This window comes from Saimiri boliviensis, chromosome 14 (genome assembly GCF_048565385.1).
Source record: "Saimiri boliviensis isolate mSaiBol1 chromosome 14, mSaiBol1.pri, whole genome shotgun sequence".
NCBI classification, from domain to species: Eukaryota; Metazoa; Chordata; class Mammalia; order Primates; family Cebidae; genus Saimiri; species Saimiri boliviensis.
The window spans coordinates 12036738-12061364 of NC_133462.1; the positions used below are offsets into that span (position 1 = coordinate 12036738).

Below are 24627 nucleotides of genomic sequence, written 5' to 3' on the forward strand. Positions count from 1 at the left end.
GGGAGGCTGGAGAGGAGCGAGTGGGGGAAACCCGCGTAGCCGAGGGAGATGCAGCGCGCGGCGATGGTGAGAGCCCAGGCATGGGTCGGGGGCGCTGGAGAGTCGGGACGGGGGTTCGGGACCAGGTGACGAGGGGAAAGAGGCAGGAGCGAAAGAAGGGGCTGGGCGAGGGGAGATTGCCTGGGGAAGGGGATTGGGAGGAATGAGAGACGGAGATAGTAGTCGAAGAATGGTGGCTTGGGGAGGGGTCTTGGAGGTGGGATGGGAGTGGAGCTTTGGAATTGATTGTAAAGGGGCTCAGAGCTGGGGAAGTGGGCCCCGAGTTGGAGACTGGACTGGACGTCCAGGTAGAGGCCCTGAAGGGGTCAATTTCGAGGGGGCTTAACCTGTGGCTAGGGCATGAGGGTCAGGGTTAGGATGAGTGAGGGGATGTGGAAGCTCCAAGGGACCGGCGAACAGTGGACGCGATGGGTTGGGGCCTCTGGATCGGATTGGGGGCAGGAAGGCAAGTTGAGAAGATGGGAGGGAGAAATCAGTGGTAGGATAGAGTGTGGGTTAGGCTCCAGGACTGAGGATGGGGTGAGGAACCGAACTGAGGGGCCTGGATGTAGTGATAATTTCCCTAGTCCCGCCAGAGACTCCTGGTAAGCTGGATAGGCACAGAACTATAGGATAATATGATCAGAAAGGGCCATCGAGACAGCCTTTCTCACCTTCTCTTCCCCAGCGTAATTTAGAAGAGTGTAGTGGTGTATATCCCTATGAGAAGTACAGCATTCACCTCCCCTATTCTGCCACTCCTTTGTGCCATGGGCAAATCTCTGAGCCTCAGTGCCCTTATCTGTAGTATGGGAACAGCAAGCATGCCACTGAGAACAGGGTTAAAGGGAGTCATTAAAATCGTTACTATTAGTGGGAGAGCTGGGCTGTGAATTACATTCCAGTCTTAGAGCTGTTGGTGGGAAGTTCTCTGCCCCTGGGATGTGACTGGGTTACAGGTGCTAATGAATTCGCTTCTTTCCAGTTCAGTCCCAGAGGCATTTTCTCAAAACCTGGCGCTGATCTGGGCACACGCCCCACCTCAGAAGCATGTAGGGGGCTCCCCACTGTGGATTGCAGCTAACGCTTATTGTTTTACAAAATGCCTGGCCCTGTCCTTAGCTGTTTGTACACATTATCATATAATTCTGATAACACTCCTGAGGGTAGGTGTTGTTATTTTCTTCGCTTTACAGAAAGGACGAAGAGGTACAGAGAGATTAAGCAACTTTCCCAAGGCTACCCAGCACTAATTGCTAGACTCAGGATTCGGATCTTGGCAGCCTGGCTCAGAATCTGCTTTCAACACTGTAATTTAGTCCCCTCTCCATAGTGAAATACACAATGTGATGAGTAGAAATAGAGAACAAAGCTGTCTAGAATATTAGTTCTGCCATTTACTTGCTATATGACCTTAAGAAAGTCTTTTATTTTTATTTATTTACTTTATTTATTTATTTATTTATTTTGAGACAGCGTCTCCCTTTCTCACCCAGGCTCGAGTGCAGTGGTATCTCAGCTCACTACAGCCTCTGCCTCCCAGGTGCAAGCATTCTCCTACCTCAGCCTCCCAAGAGGCTGGGATTACAGGCATGTGCCCGCTATACCTGGCTAATTTTTGTATTTTTAGTAGAGACAGGGTTTCTCCATGTTAGTCAGACTGGTCTCAAAGTCCTGACCTCAGGTGATCCACCCACCTCGGCCTCCCAAAGTGCTGGGATTACAGATGTGAGCCACCGCGCCTGGCCCTATTTCTAAAATTGTTTTTTTAGACAGGGTCTCGTTGTGTTGCCCAGACAGGCTGGAATGCATTGGCACAATCATGGCTCACTACAGCCTTCACCTCCTGGGCTCAGGTGATCCTCCCACCTCTGCCTCCCAACTAGCTGGAACTAATTTTTTATTACATGCGGTTGATTTTTTTTTGTTTGTTTTTATTTTTGTAGATATCCGGGTCTCACAATGTTGCCCAGGCTGGTCTCAAAGGGTCCTCTTGCCTCAGCCTCCAAAAGTGTTGGGATTGCAGGCATGTGCCACCACACCTGGCCCTGGCAAGTCTTTTGGCTTCTTCTCATCTATAAAATCTATAAAATGGGATCAGTAACCTTAGGAAGGTGAGAAGGTTCAGGAAGATAATGCAGTAAAGTAGAACTTAGTGAGCCCTTACTCCGATACTTAGGGAAGTGCTCAGTACATGTGAGTTTGTTGTTTTTGAATGTGGTGGGAAAGAGAAGGCAGTAGAGAGAAACCAGAGAGGGAAGATGTCAGGCTGTCTCCTTTCTTTCTCATGTCCCTGCCCTCCACCCCTGGGCTCCTAAATCCAATTACGATTCCTGGTGAGGATGCTTACAAACTCAAATCTGTGCTCGGGGCATGGTGGCTCATGCCTATAATGCCAACGCTCTGGGAGGCTGAGGCAGGCAGATGGCCCAAGGCCAGGAGTTCAATCAAGACCAGCCTGGCCAACATGGCAAACTCCCGTCTCTACTAAAACTGCAAAACTTAGCCAGGCGTGGTGGTGCATTGCCTGTAATCCCAACTACTCAGGAGGCTGCGGCATGAGAGTCTCTTGAACCCAGGAGGTGGAGGTTGCAGTGAGCCAGGACTGTGCCACTGCACTCCAGCCTGGGTGACAGAGACTCTGTCTCAAAAAAAGAGAAAAAGAAACTCACTGTGTCCTCATTCCCATTCTTGTCCCCGCCAAATACCCAGTGTGGCCTGACTCCAGGTGTTTCAGTGAATAGAAAATATTTCTAAGGCCGGGCGCGGTGGCTCAAGCCTGTAATCCCAGCACTTTGGGAGGCCGAGGCGGGTGGATCAAGAGGTCGAGAGATCGAGACCATCCTGGTCAACATGGTGAAACCTCGTCTCTACTAAAAATACAAAAAACTAGCTGGGCATGGTGGCACGTGCCTGTAATCCCAGCTACTCAGGAGGCTGAGGCAGGAGAATTGCCTGAACCCAGGAGGCGGAGGTTGCGGTGAGCCGAGATCGCGCCATTGCACTCCAGCCTGGGTAACAAGAGCGAAACTCCGTCTCAAAAAAAAAAAAAAAAAAAAAGAAAGAAAATATTTCTAGCTAGGTTTTGGTTGTCGTTAGTTTGCTTTTCTTCCTCTAATGTTTGGGTCATTAGGACCTCATTGGGCAGTTTGACAACTTTGTAAATTCACCTTGAAAGAGTTTGGTTTGTTTCCTTTGAGCTTTCTGGGCTTTTGTTCAGTGGCTGTGATACCAAGCTTATGGTTGAAAACATTAGCTTCAGATAGGCCCAGAGTAAAATCCCTGCTTCTGTTGGCTGTGTGTCCTTGGCCAAGCTGCATTCCTACTCTGGGCCTCAGTTTTCTTTTTCTTTTTCTTTTTTTTTTTTTGAGACAGAGTCTCACTCTGTCCTCCAGGCTGGAGTGCAGTGTCGAAATCTCAGCTCACTGCAACCTTCACCTCCCGGGTTCAAGCGATTCTCCTGCCTTAGCCTCCTGAGTAGCTGGTATGACAGGCTTGTGCTACCACACCCAGCTAATTTTTGTATTTTTAGTAGAGTTGGGGTTTCACCGTCGTGTCCAGGCTGGTCTTGAACTCTCAACCTCTCAAAGTGCCAGGGTTATAGGTGTGAGCCACCACATCCGGTCTCTTTTTTTTTTTCTTTTTCTTTTCTTTTTTTTTTTTTGAGCCAGGCTCTCATTTTGTTGCCCTGGCTGGGGTGGTCTTGGCTCACTTCAACCTCTACCTCCTGGGATCAAGGGATCCTCCTACCTCAGCCTCCTGGGTATCTGGGACTACAGGTATCTGCCACCACACCTGTTTAATTTTTGCAGAGTCAGTGTTTCACCATGTTGCCTAGGCTGGTCTTGAACTCCTGACTCAAGTGATCTACCCACCCACCTTGGCCTCCCAAAGTGCTGGGGTTACAGGCATGAGCCAAGAGGCCCAGCCGGCCTCAGTATTCTCATGTAAAAATGGGAGCACATTTAAACTCTGAGCTTCTCGTAAGGAGTTGATGTGGTAACTGATGAGGTAGCAAATATAAAATGCCTGGGGGGTATTATGCTCTCAATAAGTATGAGATATTTTTCCTATAATTTTTTTTTTTTTTTTTTTGAGATGGAGTCTTGCTCTGTCACCCAGGCTGCAGTGCAGTGGCTCGAGCTCGGCTCACTGCAACCTCTGCCTCCCAGGTTGAGGCAATTCTCCTGCCTCAGCCTTCCTAGTAGCTGGGACTACAGGCGCCTGCGACCACACCTGGCTAATTTTTGCATTTTTAGTAGAGACGTGGTTTCACTATGTTGACCAGGATGATCTCGAACTCCTGACCTTCTGATCCACCTGCTTCAGCGTCCCAAAGTGGTGAGATTACAGGCGTGAGCCACCGCGCCTAGTTTTTCTATGATTTTTATTCTTTCAAGAAAAGGTATTGAGGCTGTGCGAGGTGGCTCATGCCTACAATCCCAGCACTTCAGGAGGCCAAGGTGGGAGGCTGGGATTAACCAGGGTGGCAGGATTACTGGAACTCAGGAGTTTGAGACCAGCCTGGGCAACACAGGGAAAATTCATCTCTACAAATAAATTTGTGTTTTTTTGTTTTTTTGAGACAGCAACTCTCGCTTTGTCACCTAGGCTGGAGTACAGTGGCACCATCTCAGCTCACTGCAACCTCTGCCTCCGGGGTTCCAGCGATTCTCCTGTGTCAGCCCCCCTAGTAGCTGGGCTTACAGGTGTGCACCTCCGTTTCCTGCTAATTTTTGTGTTTTTAGTAGAGAGGAGATTTGGTCTTGTTGGCCAGGCTGGAGGTCCTGGCCTCAAGTGATCCACCCACTTCGACCTCCCAAAGTGCTGGAATTATAGATGTGATCCACTGTGCCCAACCTTGTTTTTTTGTTGTTTTGTTTTGTTTTGTTTTGTTTTGACATGGTCTTGCTCTATCGCCCAGAGTGGAGGGCAGTGGTGTGATCTTTTTTTTTTTTTTTTTTTTTTTTTTTGAGACTGAGTTTCACTCTCGTGAAACAGGTGTGGTGGCAGATACCTGTAGTCCCAGATACCCAGGAGGCTGAGGTAGGAGGATCCCTTGATCCCAGGAGGTAGAGGTTGAAGTGAGCCAAGACCACCCCAGCCAGGGCAACAAAATGAGAGCCTGGCTCAAAAAAAAAAAAAGAAAAGAAAAAGAAAAAAAAAAAGAGACCGGATGTGGTGGCTCACACCTATAATCCTGGCACTTTGAGAGGTTGAGAGTTCAAGACCAGCCTGGACACGACGGTGAAACCCCAACTCTACTAAAAATACAAAAATTAGCTGGGTGTGGTAGCACAAGCCTGTCATACCAGCTACTCAGGAGGCTAAGGCAGGAGAATCGCTTGAACCCGGGAGGTGAAGGTTGCAGTGAGCTGAGATTTCGACACTGCACTCCAGCCTGGAGGACAGAGTGAGACTCTGTCTCAAAAAAAAAAAAAGAAAAAGAAAAAGAAAACTGAGGCCCAGAGTAGGAATGCAGCTTGGCCAAGGACACACAGCCAACAGAAGCAGGGATTTTACTCTGGGCCTATCTGAAGCTAATGTTTTCAACCATAAGCTTGGTATCACAGCCACTGAACAAAAGCCCAGAAAGCTCAAAGGAAACAAACCAAACTCTTTCAAGGTGAATTTACAAAGTTGTCAAACTGCCCAATGAGGTCCTAATGACCCAAACATTAGAGGAAGAAAAGCAAACTAACGACAACCAAAACCTAGCTAGAAATATTTTCTTTCTTTTTTTTTTTTTTTTTTTTTGAGACGGAGTTTCGCTCTTGTTACCCAGGCTGGAGTGCAATGGCGCGATCTCGGCTCACCGCAACCTCCGCCTCCTGGGTTCAGGCAATTCTCCTGCCTCAGCCTCCTGAGTAGCTGGGATTACAGGCACGTGCCACCATGCCCAGCTAGTTTTTTGTATTTTTAGTAGAGACGGGGTTTCACCATGTTGACCAGGATGGTCTCGATCTCTCGACCTCTTGATCCACCCGCCTCGGCCTCCCAAAGTGCTGGGATTACAGGCTTGAGCCACCGCGCCCGGCCAGTGGTGTGATCTTAGCTCATTGCCGCCCCAACTTCCTGGGCTCAGGTGATCCTCTCACCTCAGCCTCCTGAGAAACTGGGACTACAGTTGCATGCCACCACATATGGCGAATTTTTGTATTTTTTTTTTGTAGAGACGGTGTCTTACTATGTTGCCCAGGCTGGTCTTGAACTCCTAGGCTCAAATGTTCTGCCCGACTTGGCCTTCCAAAGTGTTGAAATTATAGGCATGAGCCACTGCACCCAGCCTCAAATAATTTTTTTTTAAAAAATTTGTCAGGCTTGGTGGCAATGAGCCTGTAGTCCCAACAACTCTGGAGGCTGAAGCAGGAGAATGACAGACCCTGGAGGCTGAAGCTGCAGTGTGCTCTGATTGCCCACTACACTCTAGGCTGGGTGACAGAGCAACAGCATCTCAAAAAAAAAAAAAAGCAACAACAGAACAAAAAGAAAAACATACTGAGCGCAAGCTCTGGAGTCAGAGGGCCTGGCTTTGAATCTGGAAGATGGGGGTTCATTCCTTAAGTGTTTGTTTATTTATTCTTTTTTTTTTTTGAGACGGAGTTTCACTCTTGTTACCCAGACTAGAGTGCAATGGCGCGATCTTGGCTCACTGCAACCTCCGCCTCCTGGGTTCAGGCAATTCTCCTGCCTCAGCCTCCTGAGTAGCTGGGATTACAGGCACGTGCCACCATGCCCAGCTAATTTTTATATTTTTCGTAGAGACGGGGTTTCACCATGTTGACCAGGACGGTCTCGATCTCTTGACCTCGTGATCCACCCGCCTCGGCCTCCCAAAGTGCTGGGATTACAGGCTTGAGCCACCGCGCCCGGCCTTTTTTTTTTTTTTTTTTTTTAAGACGGGGTTTCACCATATTGGTCAGGCTGGTCTCAAACTTCTGACCTCAGGTGATCCGCCGGCCTCAGCCTCCCAAAGTGCTGGGATTACAGGCGTGAGCCACCACACCCGGCTAAAAAACTTTTTTTTGTTGTTGGCAGGGCACAGTGGCTCACACCTGTAATCCTAGCACTTTGGGAGGCCGAGGTGGGCAGATCACTTGAGATCAGGAGCTTGAGACCAGCCTGGCCAATACGGCGAAACCCCATCTCTGCTAAAAATACAAAAATTAGCGGACATGGTTGCTTGTGCTTGTAGTCCCAGCTACTTGGGAGGCTGAGGCACAAGAAGCTCTTGAACCTCAGAGGCCAAGGTTGCAGTGAGCCAAGATCGAACCACTGCACTCCAGCCTGGGTGACAGAGCAACCCTCCATCTCAAACAAACAAAATTTTTGTTTTGTATAGACAGGACCTTGCTATATTGCCCAGGCTGGTCTCGAATTCCTGGGCTCAAGTGATCCTCCTACCTCGGCCTCTCAAAGTGCTGGGATTACAAGCCTGAGCCACGGCTCCCGGCCCACAAGTGTTTTTTTTTTTTTTTTGAGACGGAGTTTCGCTCTTGTTACCCAGGCTGGAGTGCCATGGCGCGATCTCAGCTCACCGCAACCTCCGCCTCCTGGGTTCAGGCAATTCTCCTGCCTCAGCCTCCTGAGTAGCTGGGATTACAGGCACGCGCCACCACGCCCAGCTACTTTTTTGTATTTTTAGTAGAGACGGGGTTTCACCATGTTGACCAGGATGGTCTCGATCTCTTGACCTTATGATCCACCCGCCTCAGCCTCCCAAAGTGCTGGGATTACAGGCTTGAGCCACCGCGCCCGGCCAATGCTCATTTTCAAGTTTGAGTTTCTTTATTCCCAATTCATTTTCAGCCCCTTATGCTAGCTTTGCCTGCTTGTCACTGCTTTCAGGGATTCTTTTTAACATTCTGTCTCCTGCTCTCATTGAATTATCTGGAAACCTATTGGTTTAGGGAAAAGTTGCCAATCTCTCACTTGTCCTTGATCCTGTGTGTCACATCTGGCCACCCTAGGGTGACCCGACACTTCTTTGTTTTCCATTGCCTTCATTTATTTGTCTTAGAGCGTTTGTCTGCTTTCCAAGTTATTCTGCCTTTTCTTAAAATCTCAAGTTTGTTTTCAGCCTGTGCTTGTCTGAAGCTTACTCATACAAAATGGTATTTTTACCATTTTTATTTCAAAACCTGTGACATATACTAGGAAAGGAAGAAAAAAATTGTATTTTTTACCATGTTTAATGGTGTATTTCTAACTGCCTATGGTAAAGCTGTCTTACTCCTAAAAGCACAAGTTTTCTCAAAGGTTTGGCTCATGGCACCTGCTTGGTGGTGCCGTTCTTGACCCCTTGATTTATTATTTATTTATTTATTGAGACAGAGCCTCACTCTTTCTCCCAGGTTGGAGTGCAGTGGCTCTCTGCATCAGGGCTCACTGCAGCCTCAACCACCCAGGCTCAAGCAGTCCTCTTACCTCAGCCCCCCAAGTAGTAGGATGACAGGCCTGTGCCACCACAACCAGCTAGTTTTTAGGTTTCATTTTTGTTAAATTTTAGTAGAGTTAGGCTATTACTGTGTTGACCAGGCTGGTCTCCAGCTCCCAAGCTCAAGCAGTCCTTCTGCCTTGGCCTCCCAGAATGCTAGGATTACAGGCCTGAGCCACTGCACCCAGCCCTTTTTTTTGCCCCCCCATAAGATAGAGATGAGTTCTTGCCATATGGCCCCAGCTGGTCTCAAACTCCTGGGCTCAAGTGATCCATCCTGCTCAGCCTCCCCAAGTGCTGGGATTACAGGCATGTGCCACTGCGGCTAGCCCCCTTGATTTAGAATCATACCCTCACCCTTCCAAATTCTCTTGAGATCCGCCTGCCTCGGTCTCCCAAAGTACTGGGATTACAGATTACAGATGTGAGCCACCACGCCTGGCCCAGGCAGTGATTTTCAAAGTCACTTAGCCTCCCTTTTCCTTATCTCTTGTTTTGTTTTGTTTTTGTTTTTAAGAGACAGGGTCTCACTCTGTGGCCCAGGCAGGAGTGCAGTGGTGCAGTCATAGCTCACTGCAGCCTCACCCTCCCAGGCTCAAGCGATCCTCCCACTTCAGCCTCCTGAGTAGCTGGGATACAGGCTTTCACCACCATGCTAATTTTATTTTTTGTAGAAACAGGGTTTCACTATGTTGCAGGGACTGGTCCCAAACTCCTAGGCTCCAGTGATAAGCTGCTTCAGCCTCCCAAAATGCTAGGATTACAATTGTGAGCCACCGTGCCTGGCCTCAAATAAAATTTTTTTGTTTTAATTGTATCTCTTTTTTCATTTTCAAATATATATATATATTTTATTGACTAGAAGAAAGGAGTTTTTTTTTTTTTTTTGAGACTGAGTTTTGCTCTTGTTACTCAGGCTGGAGTGTAATGGCATGGTCTCCGCTCACCGCAACCTCCGCCTCCTGGGTTCAGGCAATTCTCCTGCCTCAGCCTCCTGAGTAGCTGGGATTACAGACACGCGCCACCGTGCCCAGCTGATTTTTTGTATTTTTAGTAGAGACGGGGTTTCACCGTGTTGACCAGGATGGTCTCGATCTCTCGACCTCGTGATCCACCCGCCTCGGCCTCCCAAAGTGCTGGGATTACAGGCTTGAGCCACTGCGCCCAGCCCAGGAGTTGTTTTTTTTTTTTTTGACACAGTCTCCCTCTGTTGCCCAGGCGGAAGTGCAATGGCGTGCTCTCGGCTCGCCACAACCTCTGCCTCCCAGGTTCAAGCGATTCTCCTGCCTCAGCTTCCCAAGTAGCTAGGATTACAGGCACACAGCACCATGCCTGGCTAATTTTTGTATTTTTAGTAGAGGCAGGGTTTCACCATGTTAGTCACGCTGGTCTCGAGCTCCTGACCTTGTAATCCACCCACCTCGGCCTCCTATAGTGCCAGGATTATAGGCATGAGCCATTGCGCCCAGCCTCAAATAAATTTTTAAGAAGAATTAGTTGGGGCCAAGCACGGTGGCTCATGCCTATAATCCCAGCTCTTTGGGAAACTGAAGCAAGCAGATCATGAGGTCAGGAGATTGAGACTATCCTGGCTAACACAGTGAAGTGAAACCCGGTCTTTACTAAAAATACAAAAAACTAGCCAGGCATGGTGGTACGCACCTGTAGTCCCAGCTACATGGGATGCTGAGGCAGGAGAATCACTTGAACCTGGGAGGTGGAGGTTACGGTGAGCTAAGATCACACCATTGCACTCCAGCCTGGGCAACAAGAGCAAAACTCCGTCTCAAAAAAAAAAAAAAAAGATTAGTTAGGCTTGGTGGCTAAGGAGGTTAAAGCTGTATTGAGCTTTAACAGCACCACTGCACTCCAGCCTGGGTATCAGAGTGAGATCATCTCAAATAAGAAACAAAAACAAAACAAAACAAAATGAAAAATGTATTGAGCACAGGCTCTGGAGCCAGAGTGCCTGGCTTTGAATCCTGGCTGCTTCTGTCATTAGCTGTATGACCTTGGGTAAGTCACTCCATCCCGTTGGACATCAGTTTCCTCCTCTGGGAAATGAGGGTTCATTCCTTAAGTAGTCCACAAGTGTTTTATTCATTTATTTACTTAGAGACAGGGCCTGCCTCTGTTGCCTAGGCTAGAGTGCAGTGGCATGCTCAGAGCTCACTGCAGCCTCAAGCTCCTGGGCTCAGTGAATCTTCCTGCCTCAGCCTCCTGAGTAGCTGGAACTACAGGCTCATGTCACCATCCTCAGCCAATTAAAAATTTATTTTAGACATGTGGTCTCAGTTTGTTTCCCAGGCTGGTCGTGATCTCCTGGGCTTAAGCGATCCTTCTGCCCTGGCACCCCAAAAAGTGCTGGGTTTAAGGCATGAGTCACCATCCTTATCCTTCACTTTTATTTATTTTTATTTATTTATTTATTGGAGATGGAGTCTCCCTGTGTCGCCCAGGCTAGAGTGCAGGAGCGCAGTCTCAGCTCACTGCAACCTCCACCTCCCAGGTTCAAGCGATTCTCCTGCCTCAGCCTCCCAAGTAGCTGGGATTACAGGCGCCCATCACTACGCCCAGCTAATTTTTTGTATTTTTAGTAAAGATGAGATTTCACCCCGTGGTCCAGGCTGGTCTCAAACTCCTGACTTCAAGTGATCTGCCTGCTTCAGCCTCCCAAGGTGCTGGGATTATAGTTGTAAGTCACCACACCCAACCCACTTTTTCTTTTTAATCCCAGAACCAGCATATGGGGCTATTGCTTAGTGCCAAACTGGTACCAGGTGCTCTACTGGGTTTGTTTCAGCGAATGGTCCGCCAGCCCATGGGTGGATGCTGTCATTATTGCCATTTTACAGTGGGGGAAACTGAGGCACATGGGGATGCAAAACCTGCCTGAGGTCATACTGCCAGAAGTGGGAAAGCTGGAATCCAGCAGGCCCTGCCTGGTTGCTGTCTGCTTCCAGGATCTCAGGGCTTGGATGATTCCCACCTTCAGGGAGCTATTAGTCAGAAAGGAAAACTTAAAAGGGAGAGGACCTAGCAGACCTTTTTTTTTTTTTTTTTGAGACGGAGTTTCGCTCTTGTTACCCAGGCTGGAGTGCAATGGCGCGATCTCGGCTCACCACAACCTCCGCCTCCTGGGTTCAGGCAATTCTCCTGCCTCAGCCTCCTGAGTAGCTGGGATTACAGGCACGCGCCACCACGCCCAGCTAATTTTTTGTATTTTTAGTAGAGACGGGGTTTCACCATGTTGACCAGGACGGTCTCGATCTCTTGACCTCGTGATCCACCCGCCTCAGCCTCCCAAAGTGCTGGGATTACAGGCTTGAGCCACCGCACCCGGCCGACTTTTTTTTTTTTAAGACGGGGTTTCACCATGTTGGTCAGGCTGGTCTGGAACTCCCGACCTCAGGTGATCCGCCCGCCTTAGCCTCCAAAGTGCTTGGATTACAGGCGTGAGCCACCATGCCCGGCCCCAGCAGACTCTTAAGGCCAAAAAACCAGGGGCAAGGTATGGATGAGTCAGGATTGTGGACAAAGGAGCAGCAGGGTGGGGCACAGAAAGAACTAGAGCCAGGCGCGCAGTGACTCAAGCCTGTAATCCCAGCACTATGGGAGGCAGGCAGATCACCTGAGGTCAGGAGTTCAAGACCAGCCTGGCTGATACGGTGAAACCCCGTCTCTACTAAAAATACAAAAATTAGCTGGGCCTGGTGGCAGGTGCCTGTAATCCCAGCTACCCAGGAGGCTGAGGCAGGGAGAATTGCTTGAACCCAGGAGACAGAGGTTGCAGTGAGCTGAGATCGCACCCCTGCACTCCAGTCTGGGCAACAGAGCAAGACTCCGTCTCAAAAAAAAAGAAGGAACAAGGAACAGGACCAGGAATGAAACCCTGGTGTCCTGCCACCAGTTCCCACGTGACTGGGCAAGTACATTCCTGATAACCTGCAACCTGCTGCGTGCCCAGCCCTGTGCTGGGTGGGACCCTGGCCCTGTGATGGGGAATGGGGTCATCTGACTAGGGGTGGGGACGGAAAAGTGGGGTGGGGTCAGACATCTACTTTTTTATCATTATTTTTCCTTTCTTTCTTCCTTTTTTTGTTGTTTTTGAGCCAGGGTCTTGCTTTGTTGTTCAGGCTGGAGTGCAGTGGTACAATCTCAGCTCCCTGCAACCTCTGTCTCCTGGGCTCAAGCATTTCTCCCTGCCTCAGCCTCCTGGGTAGCTGGGACTGCAGTTGCATGCTGGCTAACTTTTGTATTTTTAGTAGAGATGGGGTTTTGCCATGTTGCCCAGGCTGATCTCAAACTCATGGGCTCAAGCGATCTGTCTGCCTCAGCCTCCCAAAGTTCTGGGATAAAGGCATGAGCCACTGCACCTGGCCTATTTTTCCTTCTTGGTTTAGTTTATTCTGCTGTTTTTCCCCCTTTCACTCTGTCACCTAGGCTGGAGTGCAGTGGTGCAGTCTCGGCTTATTGCAGCCTCCACCTCCTGGGTTCAAGCGATTCTCCTGCTTTAAGCTCCCAAGTAGCTGGGATTACAGGAGCCCACTACCACACCTGGCCAATTTTTGTATTTTTAATAGAGACGTGGGTTTCACCATGTTGGCCAGGCTGGTCTCGAACTTCTGATCTCAGGTGATCCACCAATCTTGGCCTCCCAAAGTGCTGAGATTACAGGCGTGAGCCACCGTGCCCATCCAGGATGATGTTTATATTGTAGTTTAGACGTTGAGCTCTGGAGTCAGCTGATCTTTGATTTTAAGTTCTGACTGGGTGTGGTTGCTTGAGCCCAAGAGTTCAAGACAGGCGTAGGCAACATAGTGAGATCTCATCTGTACAAAAAGATGTAAAAAATAGCTGGGCATGTGGTATACACCTGTGGTTTCAGCTCCTCAGAAGACGGAGATAGGCTGGAAATGGTGGCTCACACCTGTAATCCTAGCACTTTGGGAGGCTGAGGCCAGTGGATCACTTGAGGTCAGGAGTTCGAGACCAGCCTTACCAACATGGTGAAACCCCACCTCTACTGAAAATACAAAAATTAGGCCGGGTGCAGTGGCTCATGCCTGTAATCTCAACACTTTGGGAGGCTGAGGAGGGCGTATCAGCCTGGCCAACATGGCAAAACCCCATCTCTACTAAAAATACAAAAATTAGCTGGGCATGGTAGCGTGCACCTGTAGTCCCAGATACTTGGGAGGCTGAGGCAAGTGAATTGCTTGAACCTAGGAGTCAGAGGTTGCAGTGAGCCAAGATCACGTCACTGTACAACAGCTTGGGTGACAGAACAAGATTCCGTCTTAAAAAAAAAAAAAAGAAAAAAAAAGGCGGCTCAGATGGGAGGATCACCTGAGCCCGTGAGATTGAGGCTGCAGTGAGGTGAGATTGCATCACTGCACTCCAGCCTGGGGGGGACAGTGAGACTGTCTCAGAAAACAACAAAAACCAAAACACACGATCACACAGAGTTCTGCCACAACACTGTAAATGAGGGCAATTACTTAGCCATTCTCTGCCTCAGTTTCCTAGTCTTTTTTTTTTTTTTTTTTTTGAGGCGGAGTTTCGCTCTGGTTACCCAGGCTGGAGTGCAATGGCGCGATCTCGGCTCACCGCAACCTCCGCCTCCTGGGTTCAGGCAATTCTCCTGCCTCAGCCTCCTGAGTAGCTGGGATGACAGGCACGCGCCACCATGCCCAGCTAATTTTTTGTATTTTTAGTAGAGACGGGGTTTCACCATGTTGACCAGGATGGTCTCGATCTCTTGACCTCGTGATCCACCCACCTCGGCCTCCCAAAGTGCTGGGATTACAGGCGTGAGCCACCGCGCCCGGCCAGTTTCCTAGTCTTTAATGTGAAATTACAGATAGGAGATATAAGAATCAAATAAGTTCTTATTTGCAGAGTACTTGCATATTGACTGCTGTTGTGATTATCATTTTCTGTCTAATATGTTCATGTTGGTTATGACTGTTTATTTGGATATCTGACCTCTTTCCCATGAGCCATTCCTGGGGAGCTCAGTGTCACCTGTGTGTTCCAGCGCCCAACCCAGGGCCAGTATGCAGGACCGCAGTGAATGTCAGAGACAAATTTTTGCGAACGCTCCATGTGTGCTAGGGATGTAAATGTGGATTATTTCATTGTCGGGGGCATTCGACCAAGGGTGTAGATTGTGTGGTTCAGGTCCTTACTAATTTTATTTTCCCAAGCAGTCTTTTCTTAGAAATACGTTAAGCTTTCTCATATCAATTGTGGATTTCACAAACTTTCCCTTGTCATTTTTTTAAAAAATATTTTACATGTATTTCTTTTTTTCTTTTTTTTAATAAAGACGGGGTTTCACCATGTTGGTCAGGCTGGTCTTGAACTCCTGACCTCAGGTGATCTGCCCACCTTGGCCTCCAAAGTGCTTGGATTACAGGCGTGAGCCACCACACCCGGCCCCCCTTGTCATTTTATAAGTTTATGGCTGTCATGTGCAGAGATGGCTGTTTTTTGCCTTATATATTTGGAGGCCATAGTATTTGGATCATGTATGTTGAGAACTTTTGTGTATAATGGGTCATTTCCATCTCCCTCCCCCAGCCCCATGGACTCGTGTAGAGAAGTAAATAATGGGTCATTTTGTTTTGTCATCCTTTGCTTTTGTCAGTTTATTATTTATGTGTTTATTTATTTATTTATAATTTAATTTTGAGAGAGTCTCATGCTGTCATCCAGAGTGGAGTGCAGTGGCCTGATCTCAGCTCACTGCAGCCTCTACCTCCTGGGCTTATGCAGTCCTCCCACCTTAGCCTCCTGAGTACCTGGGACTACAGGTGCGCCACCACACCCAGCTGATTTGTGTATTTTTTGTACTGATGGGGTTTCACCATGTTGCCCAGGCTGGTCTCAGACTCCTGAGCTCAAGTGATCCTCCCACCTTGGATTCCCAAAGTGCTGGGGAGCCACCACACCCTGCCCTTTTTTTTTTTTTTTTTTCTTTTAAAGGGGTAATGTTACTGCTCCACTTGTCTCTTAGTTCACATTTTCCCATCCAGTTTTTTTGCCATCTTTTGATTTTGCATAGTTTTGGTTCACAATGTATTACAAGGAATGGATTTTCATGGAGTAGTTGCTGAAAGCTGACCTAGTGTAGGGCATTGTGCTGGGCTCAGTGTAAAAGATCTCAGTTAGAAGATCCTGCCTCCAGAGGAGGATCACAGTGGGGGAGAGAGACCCACCCCCAGACAGTGATGACCCAGAGTGGGCAGGGAAGAGGGAATCCAGAGGTCCCCTCTGGGCAGGTTGGTGGTTTCCAGGAAGGGAATTGGGGAAGGCCTCTCTGCTAAAACTGCATTTGAACACAGACCTGAATGAAGTAAGGAATTGAGCCATGTAGAGGGGGAATGTTTTGCAGTTGGTGGAAACAGCAAATGCAGAGACCAGGGAAGGCAAAAGCCTGGTGACTCTGAGGAGTAGATAGCAGTGAGTGCACCGCTTGGGTGTCCTGGGTGGAGCCTGACCCAGCCTACGGGGTTTGGGGGTGTCAGCTTCCTGGAGGAGGGGTGATCGAGTTGATACCCCATAGTGAAACAGTAGGGCACAGTGACTCTGAAATCAGATTCCCTGGCTTCAAATCCCTGCTGCAGTTCACACCCCAGCTCTGTATGACCTTGTGGTCAGGAGACCTGCCCTGCGTCAGTTTCTTCATCCATAGGGTGGAGATGATCACTCCTACCGCGGATCAGATGGGGCGTGAGTATTCTATGTATGCCAGATCAGGTGCCCACCAGGGTGCACTGGGGTATTGCCTCCGGGGTGGAGGGATGGGGAGGTATGCAGCTGGACCAGTGGGGTACCTGGGCTTTTTCCAGAGGGCACTGGGGAGCCATGGCAGGTTCTCACCAGGATAGGGACGACGTGGTCAGGTTTATAGGATTATGCTTTAACGGGACTCTTTTGTACTAAGTGTGGCAGGTTTGGGGCGCCGGTTTGGAAAGGCTAAACTGGCAACTCCCTGCTACTCGGCCTGAGCCTTGAATGCCAGGCCCAGAGGCTTGGATTCAGTTGCCCCGGGAACCTTCGTAGGGTTCTGCCCGTTTGTTTTTCAGGGGCAGGTGACCCCGATGCAGAGTTCCTCCGCGGACATCCTCAGCGCCCCCCCCCCCCACAGTTCTCAACCAAAGCTGGACACTCTGATCTCTCCGCCTGCTTCCTTCCGCCTTGTTTTTAATCTCTGCGCTGCCTGGCCCTTTAAATCTCAAGCGTCAGTCAGGGCTTCTGTTCCAGGGAACGTTGTGTAATAAGCCTCCCTTGGAGTGTCGTGGCCTTTGCCCTGACCTTGTTCTGTTTAGCTGGACGTTGGGAGTTGTTCCACGCTCCCTTAAATCTGGTTGTGTCTACCCCACCACCCCCTCCCGTCACCTCTCGCCTACTCCTCCCTATTTCGAAGTTGGGCCCCTTCGCCAAGGCCTGCCTTATATGGGCACGGCTCCGAATGGCGGCCTCTCATTGGCTGAGGGCGTCACGCGCGCTTCTGTCAACAAAGGGGAGGAGGGCAGCTAGTTGCTCGCCAGCCCGCGCGGTGGCCGGAGGGAAGGAGCGAAGGGGCGGGCCCTCTTACCTTGGCACGCATGCGTATGGGCTGCCGCTTTCTCCCGCCGCCTGGGGGAGGGGCAGCGGGTGAGGGCTCTTTGGGGGCGTGCATAGGTTTCGAGGGTCACCTGAGGGTTTTGGAAGGTTTCTTTGCGGGGGCGGTTACAAGATTTGGGGGTTCCCTTTGCATTTGCAAAATGTTTTGGGGCTTCGGAAAGTTTTGGCGTGGGGTTTAAGGGATACTTTGGGGGTTCCCTTGCGCTTCGGGGCACCTTGGGGTTTGGGTTCGTTTGTGTTTTCGGGATCGGGTTCCCTTTGTGCTTCGGGGTGTTTAGTGGGTATAGGACTTGGGGAGTTCCCGGAGAGACAGAAGCAAAGAGCCGGAGAGTACCAGTTCTGGAACTGGAACTGGAATGTCTGGGCTTGTGTCCTGACTTCTTCCTACCTGTCTGAACCCGGACAGGAGATTCCACCGGTGTCTCATCGGGAACTGGGGATTAATAACACTACCTGTTTCCTAGGGACCCAGGAGGATTACAGGATTGTTAGCACAGTACCTAGTACGAGTGTGCAGTAAGCACATGTCTGCTATTGTTACTAACATTTGTGAGGTTTCCTTTTTTTGTTGTTGTTTTTTGTTTTTTGTTTTTTTGCTCTGTGAAACATTTTTATTGTTTAAGATTCATCTTAAAGTATTAGGGAGCTTTTGTGTTTTCGGAGTTCATCTGCTGTTGGAGGGCTTCTAGTGGAATTAGATAATGGAGGAGGGTTAGGGGGAGTATAGGATTCCAGGAGAGTGGTTGTTTATGACATATGTTGGGAAATTGCTGTGTTGGGATCTGTGATAGATTCATTGAGATTGGGCCCTTCTGTGCTGGAGAGCATATTTTTAGGTTCATTGGTTTAAACTAGTATGTGAAAGGTTTTTGATATTTGGGGTAGGACATTAAGGTGCTGGAGGTAAGGTTGGAACTGATGAGGGAACTTGAGGGGCTGGCCAGGTTGTGCAGGATGACATCTGTAGAAACTAGCTTTTGCCGTGTTAGCCTGCCTCCCTGGGCAGCTGGATATACAGGTTAAGTATTGCTCACCCGAAAAGCTTGGAACCAGAAGTGTTTCGGCTTTCGGATTTCTTCAGATTTTGAGTATTTGCATTATACTTAGCAGTTGAGTATGTCAAATCTGAAAATCCGAAGTGTTCCAATGAGCATATCCCATAAGTGTCATCTTGGTACTCAAAAAGTTCTGTATTTGGGAGCACTTTGGATTTTCAGATTTGAGATACTCAACATGTATGTGAATTAGTGGTTGGTAAACAGCCATCTATAGGTTTTGGGGGCTGTGGGGTGATATTTTTAACAGTGAACTGAGATTACAGCAAGGACTATAAGTATTTGAGGAGTAGGTGGGATTAGGGGTTATTGGGGGAAATAAAGATTCTTGACATGAGGATTCTCCGTGTTTACTGGTACCTGTGAGTGCTTGGAGGCTGTCTGGATTTGCGTTTTTTTGTTTTTGTTTTTTCTGTTTTACACACTTCTACTCAGTGAAGGCCTTTTTTTTTTTTTTTTTTTTTGAGATGTAGTTTCATTCTTGTTGCCCAGGCTGGAGTGCAATGATGCAATCTCAGCTCATTGCAACCTCTGCCTCCTGGTTCAAGCGATTCTCCGGCCTCAGCCTCCCAAGTACCTGGGACTACAGGTGCACTCCACCACACCTAGCTAATTTTTGTATTTTTAGTAGAGTTGGGGTTTTGCCATGTTAGCCAAGCTGGTCTTGAACTCCTGCCCTCACATGATCCACCTGCCTTGGCCTCCCAAATTGCTCAGGAATTACAGGCATGAGCAACCACGCCTGGCCTAGAATTGCTTGAATTTAGATGGACAGTCTGTTCTGCAGGAGTTGGCAAACTTTTTTTATAAAGAGCCAGATAATGGATATTGTAGGCTTTGCGGGCCATGTGATCTTTGTTCTGCTATTCAGCTGTGTTGTTGAAGATGAAAGCATCCATAAACAAATGAGCGTGTTTCAATAAAACTTTATTTACAAAGACAGCTGGATTTGGCTTCTGGGCTATAGTTTGCTGCCCTCGCTGGCCTATAGGCATGTGGAAGTTTCAAGGCTTAAAGGGTCATTTTAGTTTTGAGCTGTCTGGAGGGAGATGGACCAGAGAAAAGATTGAGGTATGTGTTACTTAGTAGGTAGCAACTGCAATGAAAGTGATCGTATCGGACTCATGCACAAGATTGCCTCCAGATTAGGTCATTCACATCAAATCATTACAAAATAAAATCGTTATTATTAACAGAACGATAAATTGAAGAGTCCAGAAACCAAGTTGAGAGCCTCTTTTTGCTCCAGACCCACTGTAATCTTAGCTATATCACCCTTCCCCTCTCTAAGCCTCTGTTTATCTGTGCGCAGTTTGAGGAAAAAGCTAGACTAGAACAGGCCCCCCTTTTTTTCTTTTTCTTTTTCCAAGATGGGTTCTTTCTCTGTCACCCAGGCTGGAGTGCGGTGGTATGATCACAGCATTACAGCTCACTGCAGCCTTAACCTCCCGAGCTCAAGCGATCCTCCCACCGCAGCCTCCCAAGTAGCCTCCCGAGGTGGGCCCACTCACCCAGCTAATTTTTGTATCTTTTTTGGTAGTGATGGGTTTTGCCATGTTGCCCAGGCTGGTCTCAAACTCCTGGGCTCAAGCAATCAACCCACCTTGGCCTCCCGAAGTGCTAAGATTACAGGTACGAGCCACCACGCCTGTTCTTTTTTAGAGGGTCTCACTCTGTTACCAGGCTGGAGTGCAGTGGTGCCCTCACTGCTCCCTGCAGCCTGGAACTCCTAGGCTCTGGAACAGGCCCTCTTATTTTACATGTCCACAGCCATGCTTCAGGGAATTACCTGCACTGTCTTGGCAAGTGTGTGCATTTTTCTGACTGAGGACATACAGCTTTAAGATATTCTCATTAAGCCCAACGACCTGAAAAAAAATGAAAAGCTGATTTTTTTAAGTGCTTGTCTGAATCTGACCTCAGATTTTTTTTCCCCATCCCAGCCCATCTCGTTCCTCTCTCTGTGGGTTTAAGCAGCCATAGCTGTGGGCAGGGCTGGGAATGCCTGTCTTTTCATCAACAAGCTACTGAGTGAATAAATAGAAAAAGGACCTTGTCTGTCAGTGGTCTTTTCACTTAAGTGTAAAGGTTATGGCAGTGTAAAGGCCTCTGGATTGTGGGTGAAGGCAGTTGACCAGTGGTATAGGATCTGTGGAGCTGGAGCATGCTGCCAGTTAGGCTCACACTGTGAGTTAAAGGAGCATCTCATCCCCTCTGCACCCCTCTGTCTGTTCACCTGAGCATGGTGGTGGGAATAGAGATTGTTTTTTTTTTTTTTTTGGAGACAGTTTCGCTCTTACTGCCCAGGTTGCAGTGCAATGACGCAATCTCAGCTCACTGCAACCTCTGCCTCCTGGGTTCAAGTGATTCTCGTGCCTCAGCCTCCCAAGTAGCTGGGATTACAGGTGTGCACCACCATACCTAGCAAATTTTTGTATTTTTAGTAGAGGTGGGGTTTCCATGTTGGTCAGCCTGGTCTTGAACTCCTGACCTCAGGTGATCTGCCTGCCTCAGCCTCCCAAAGGGCTGGGATTACAGGTGGGAGCCACTGCACCTGACTGGGAGTTGAGCTCTTAATGGTCTGGTTTGGTCTGTCCCCATTGGAGAGGTGGAGGTTGGGTGGTCCTGGGAAGAAAGGCCATCCCCCTAGCTCCCCAACCTCCTCTTCCTGTCTCCAGGTGGCATGTGGAGCCTCCCACCACCATCTAGGTCCTGAGATGCGGTGAAGCCCAGCCTGTCTGCCATCATCCCCCAGCATGGACCGAGGAAGCCTCCTGCCCTTCCAGCTGTGGTGCCCCCGGCCTTTTGGCACCTACTCACAGAACCAGCCTCGCCCAGCTTCTGCGGCCCTGAAGCCATCAGCCTGCGCTGAGCCTGGTGGCGGAGTTGAGCCAGACCATGGGCCTGCCCACTCAGAGAACACACCACCTGCCTTGGCCACCGAGGCCCCCGCCTCCCAGCCAGCTCCACTCCTCTCAGCAGCAGCTGCTGGTGATGAGGGTCGAGTCCTCCTGGACACGTGGTATGTCATCAAGCCTGGGAATACAAAGGAGAAGGTGGCCTTCTTTGTGGCCCACCAGTGTGGTGGGGGCAGCCGAGCCAGCTCCATGAAGGTCAAGGGGCACTGGGGCAGCGACAGCTCCAAGGCCAAGCGGAGACGGCGCTGTCTTGACCCCACCAAGGCGCCTCCCGATCCAGGGGGTCGGGAGGGGTCCCCAGCTACTGAGGAGGGCCCCTCCTCAGCCGGTGAGGACATGGACCTACTCTCTGTGGCTGAGATGGTGGCCCTGGTGGAACAGCGAGCCGCCCTGGCCCTGCAGAGCTACCCACGACCAGCCACCCCAGCACCTGTAGTCTTTGTGTCGGCTGAGCAGGGTGGACCAGCCAAGGGTGTGGGGTCCGAACGGCGGTCTGGCGGTGGGGACTGCAGCCGTGTAGCCGAGGCCGTGGCCCACTTCGAGGCGCAGAGGGACAGCCCTCCCACCAAGGGCCTCCGCAAGGAGGAGCGGCCCGGACCAGGCCCCGGGGAGGTGCGCATCGCCTTCCGCATCTCCAACGGCCGGGAGCCCCGTGCACCAGACAGCGGCCTGCCCAGTGGGGGTGGGGGCAGGCCTGGTTGTGCCTACCCTGGCAGCCCAGGTCCTGGGGCCCGAGCCAAGGACAAGATCACGTGTGATTTATACCAGCTCATCAGCCCCTCGCGGGATGCCCTCCCCAGCAACGTGGAGTTCCTGTTGGCCAGGGCGGATGAGGCCAGCGAGGGTGAGAGCCCGGCACCTGTGAGACCCGAGGACACTCCCCCCGCGCCTCCTCCGCCCCCTGCCCGGGACTGTGGAGCGTCCGGCTTCCACGTGGACGTGGTGGTGACGGGCGTGGTGGATGAGTGCATCTTCTTTGGCAAGGACGGCACCAAGAACGTGAAGGAGGAGACTGTGTGCCTGACGGTCAGCCCCGAGGAGCCGCCGCCTCCCGGCCAGCTCTTCTTCCTCCAGAACCGCGGGCCGGACGGACCCCCGGAGCCTCCCCCAGCAGACTCGCCGGCCACCGCGCCTGGCCCGGACGATGCCGAGGGCACGGCGGACACTTCCCTGTGCCGCCTGTACCGGCACGTGTCGCACGACTTCCTAGAGATCCGCTTCAAGATTCAGCGGCTGCTGGAGCCGCGGCAGTACATGCTGCTGCTGCCCGAGCACGTGCTGGTCAAGATCTTCAGCTTCCTGCCCACGCGCGCGCTGGCCGCCCTCAAGTGCACCTGCCACCACTTCAAGGGCATCATCGAGGCGTTCGGTGTGCGTGCCACAGACTCGCGCTGGAGCCGAGACCCTCTCTACCGTGATGACCCGTGCAAGCAGTGCCGCAAGAGATACGAGAAGGGCGACGTGTCGCTCTGCCGCTGGCACCCCAAGCCCTACCACCACGACCTGCCTTACGGACGTTCCTACTGGATGTGCTGCCGTCGAGCCGACCGCGAGACGCCGGGTTGCCGCCTGGGCCTCCACGATAACAACTGGGTGCTGCCCTGCAACGGGCCGGGCGGGGGCCGGGCAGGCCGGGAGGAGGGGAGGTGAAGCCGGGGGAGGGGCGGGGAGAGCCCACTATGCCCGCCCCTCCCCTCCCCCCGGGAGCCGAGGGTCCGGACTGGGCCACCTGCTCCCATTCCCCCACTCCAGGCAGCGTTGATCCCCCTCACGGAACTGAGCCGGTGTTCAGCGGGAGTGACCCAGGAAAGCACTCTGCTGGCTCCTGTTTGTTTTCTATTCTTCAGAACCAGGGCGGTGGACCCTCTGAGAAGGGTGATTTTTTTTTATCAGCATCTCACTTTCTTCTCCATTCAGCCCCTACCCTCTCCCTGCCACGCTCTCCACCCCAGGGACCCATCAGCAGGGAGCAGACGGCAGCTAATTTTGGTACCACTTAAGGGTTCCCCCATTCTGGCCCCCCATCCTCTCCCACGCCCCAATTCTTTTTCGCAGGAGCTATTATTTCCCAAGAGGCCGCAGCGCCCAAGGTTGGCACCTCTTCTAACCTGCCACACCAGGGTTCTCACCTCTCTAGGAATTGAGGGCTGTCAGGTCACAGGTGGGATCTGGGATTTTTTCATGATAGCCCGCCATTTCTAGATGGTTTCCCTATTAAAGAAGTTGGGGGAAGGGGGGAAACGCTGTTTTCTCCTTAACCTCAAGCTACCAGTCTCTCTCCTCTCTCCAATGAGGAAGAGGAGGGAAAAAGCTGAAGTATAAAAATCCTCCTCCTCCCATTATTATTTAAGCTACTGCCATCACCCCCACTCCCATAAAGCTGTGAAGCCCTTTGCCTGGCTCTTGACAGAGCAGGGGGCCCGTGGGCAGGGACTGCGGATTTGCATTTCTGGGTTTTTCCATCCACTCTGGGCTCGTTCAGGCATCGGGGTCTCCTCACCCCCAGCCATCTGTTTTTTTAAGAATCCTTTGGTCAACCAGGACCTTGATTTTTTTTCAGGCATTTTGGTCTGGGGTATTTTTGTTTGTTCTCTCTCTCTTGTTTTTCCCCTATCATTGTGGTTCTGGAAGCTTCTAGCGTGTGGCATCTGACCAATTTTGAATTGGTCCTTTCTATAAAATCAATATTTATAAGGCTGTGCTCAGACTGGTTTGTGTGTTGTGAAGGGAGGGTTTGGGAAGAGAGGGGAGTTGTAGCCTGTGCATGGGGGATGGAAGAGTGGAGAGACAGGATCCCTCGCCAAGTCCCTTAGCCTGAGATTATTTTTTACTCTTCTCATCTGTGTCGGTTTGGATTTGAAAAATCTCAAAATAGTAGTAGCTTAAACAAGATTTTTTTTTTTTTCTTAGAGATAGGGTCTCACTGTCACCCAGGCTGGAGTGCAGTGGTGTCCTCACAGCTCACTGCAGCGACCTCCTGGGCTCAGGGAAACCTGCCACCTTATCCTGCCTAGCAGTTGGGTTTTCTACAGGTGTACGCCACCATACCCAGGTAATTTTTAAATTTTTTTGGTACAGTTGCCCAGGTTGGTCTCAAACTCCTGGGCTCAAGCAGTCCTCCTGCCTCAGCCTCCCACAGTGCTGGGATTACAGGAGGGAGCCACCGTGCCCAGCCAAGGTCATTTTGCTCTTACTATCACCATTTGCTTGGAGACCCCCTTCCTCGCAGAAGTACTACACTATGCTTCTATATACATCTCACCCGTCAGACTTAGCCACAGAAGGGCTGCACAAGAGTCTAGGAAATGCCGCCTTTTAGCTGGGTGCAATATGTCCAACAAAACATTCTTTACTCAAAATCTCTGTAATTGCAAAGTTTTAAAATAGCCACTTATTATTATTTTTGAGATGGAGTTTTGCTTTTATTGCCAGGTTGCAGTGCAGTTGTGCCATCTTGGCTCACCGCAACCTCTCCCTCCCGGGTTCAAGTGATTCGCCTGCTGCCTCAGCCTCCTGAGTAGCTGGGCTCACACTCGACTAATTT

At 50.3% G+C, this 24627-nt stretch overlaps 1 protein-coding gene across 1 annotated transcript; it reads left to right on the forward strand.

Moving 5' to 3' along the window:
• Window positions 1-23777, forward strand: FBXO46 (F-box protein 46). The gene is made up of 2 exons (XM_003940257.4): window positions 1-66; window positions 20844-23777. The coding sequence occupies exon 2, from the start codon at window positions 20922-20924 to the stop codon at window positions 22731-22733; it is 1812 nt and encodes a 603-aa protein (XP_003940306.1). The 5' UTR covers window positions 1-66; window positions 20844-20921; the 3' UTR covers window positions 22734-23777.
• Window positions 23778-24627: the final 850 nt, after the last annotated feature.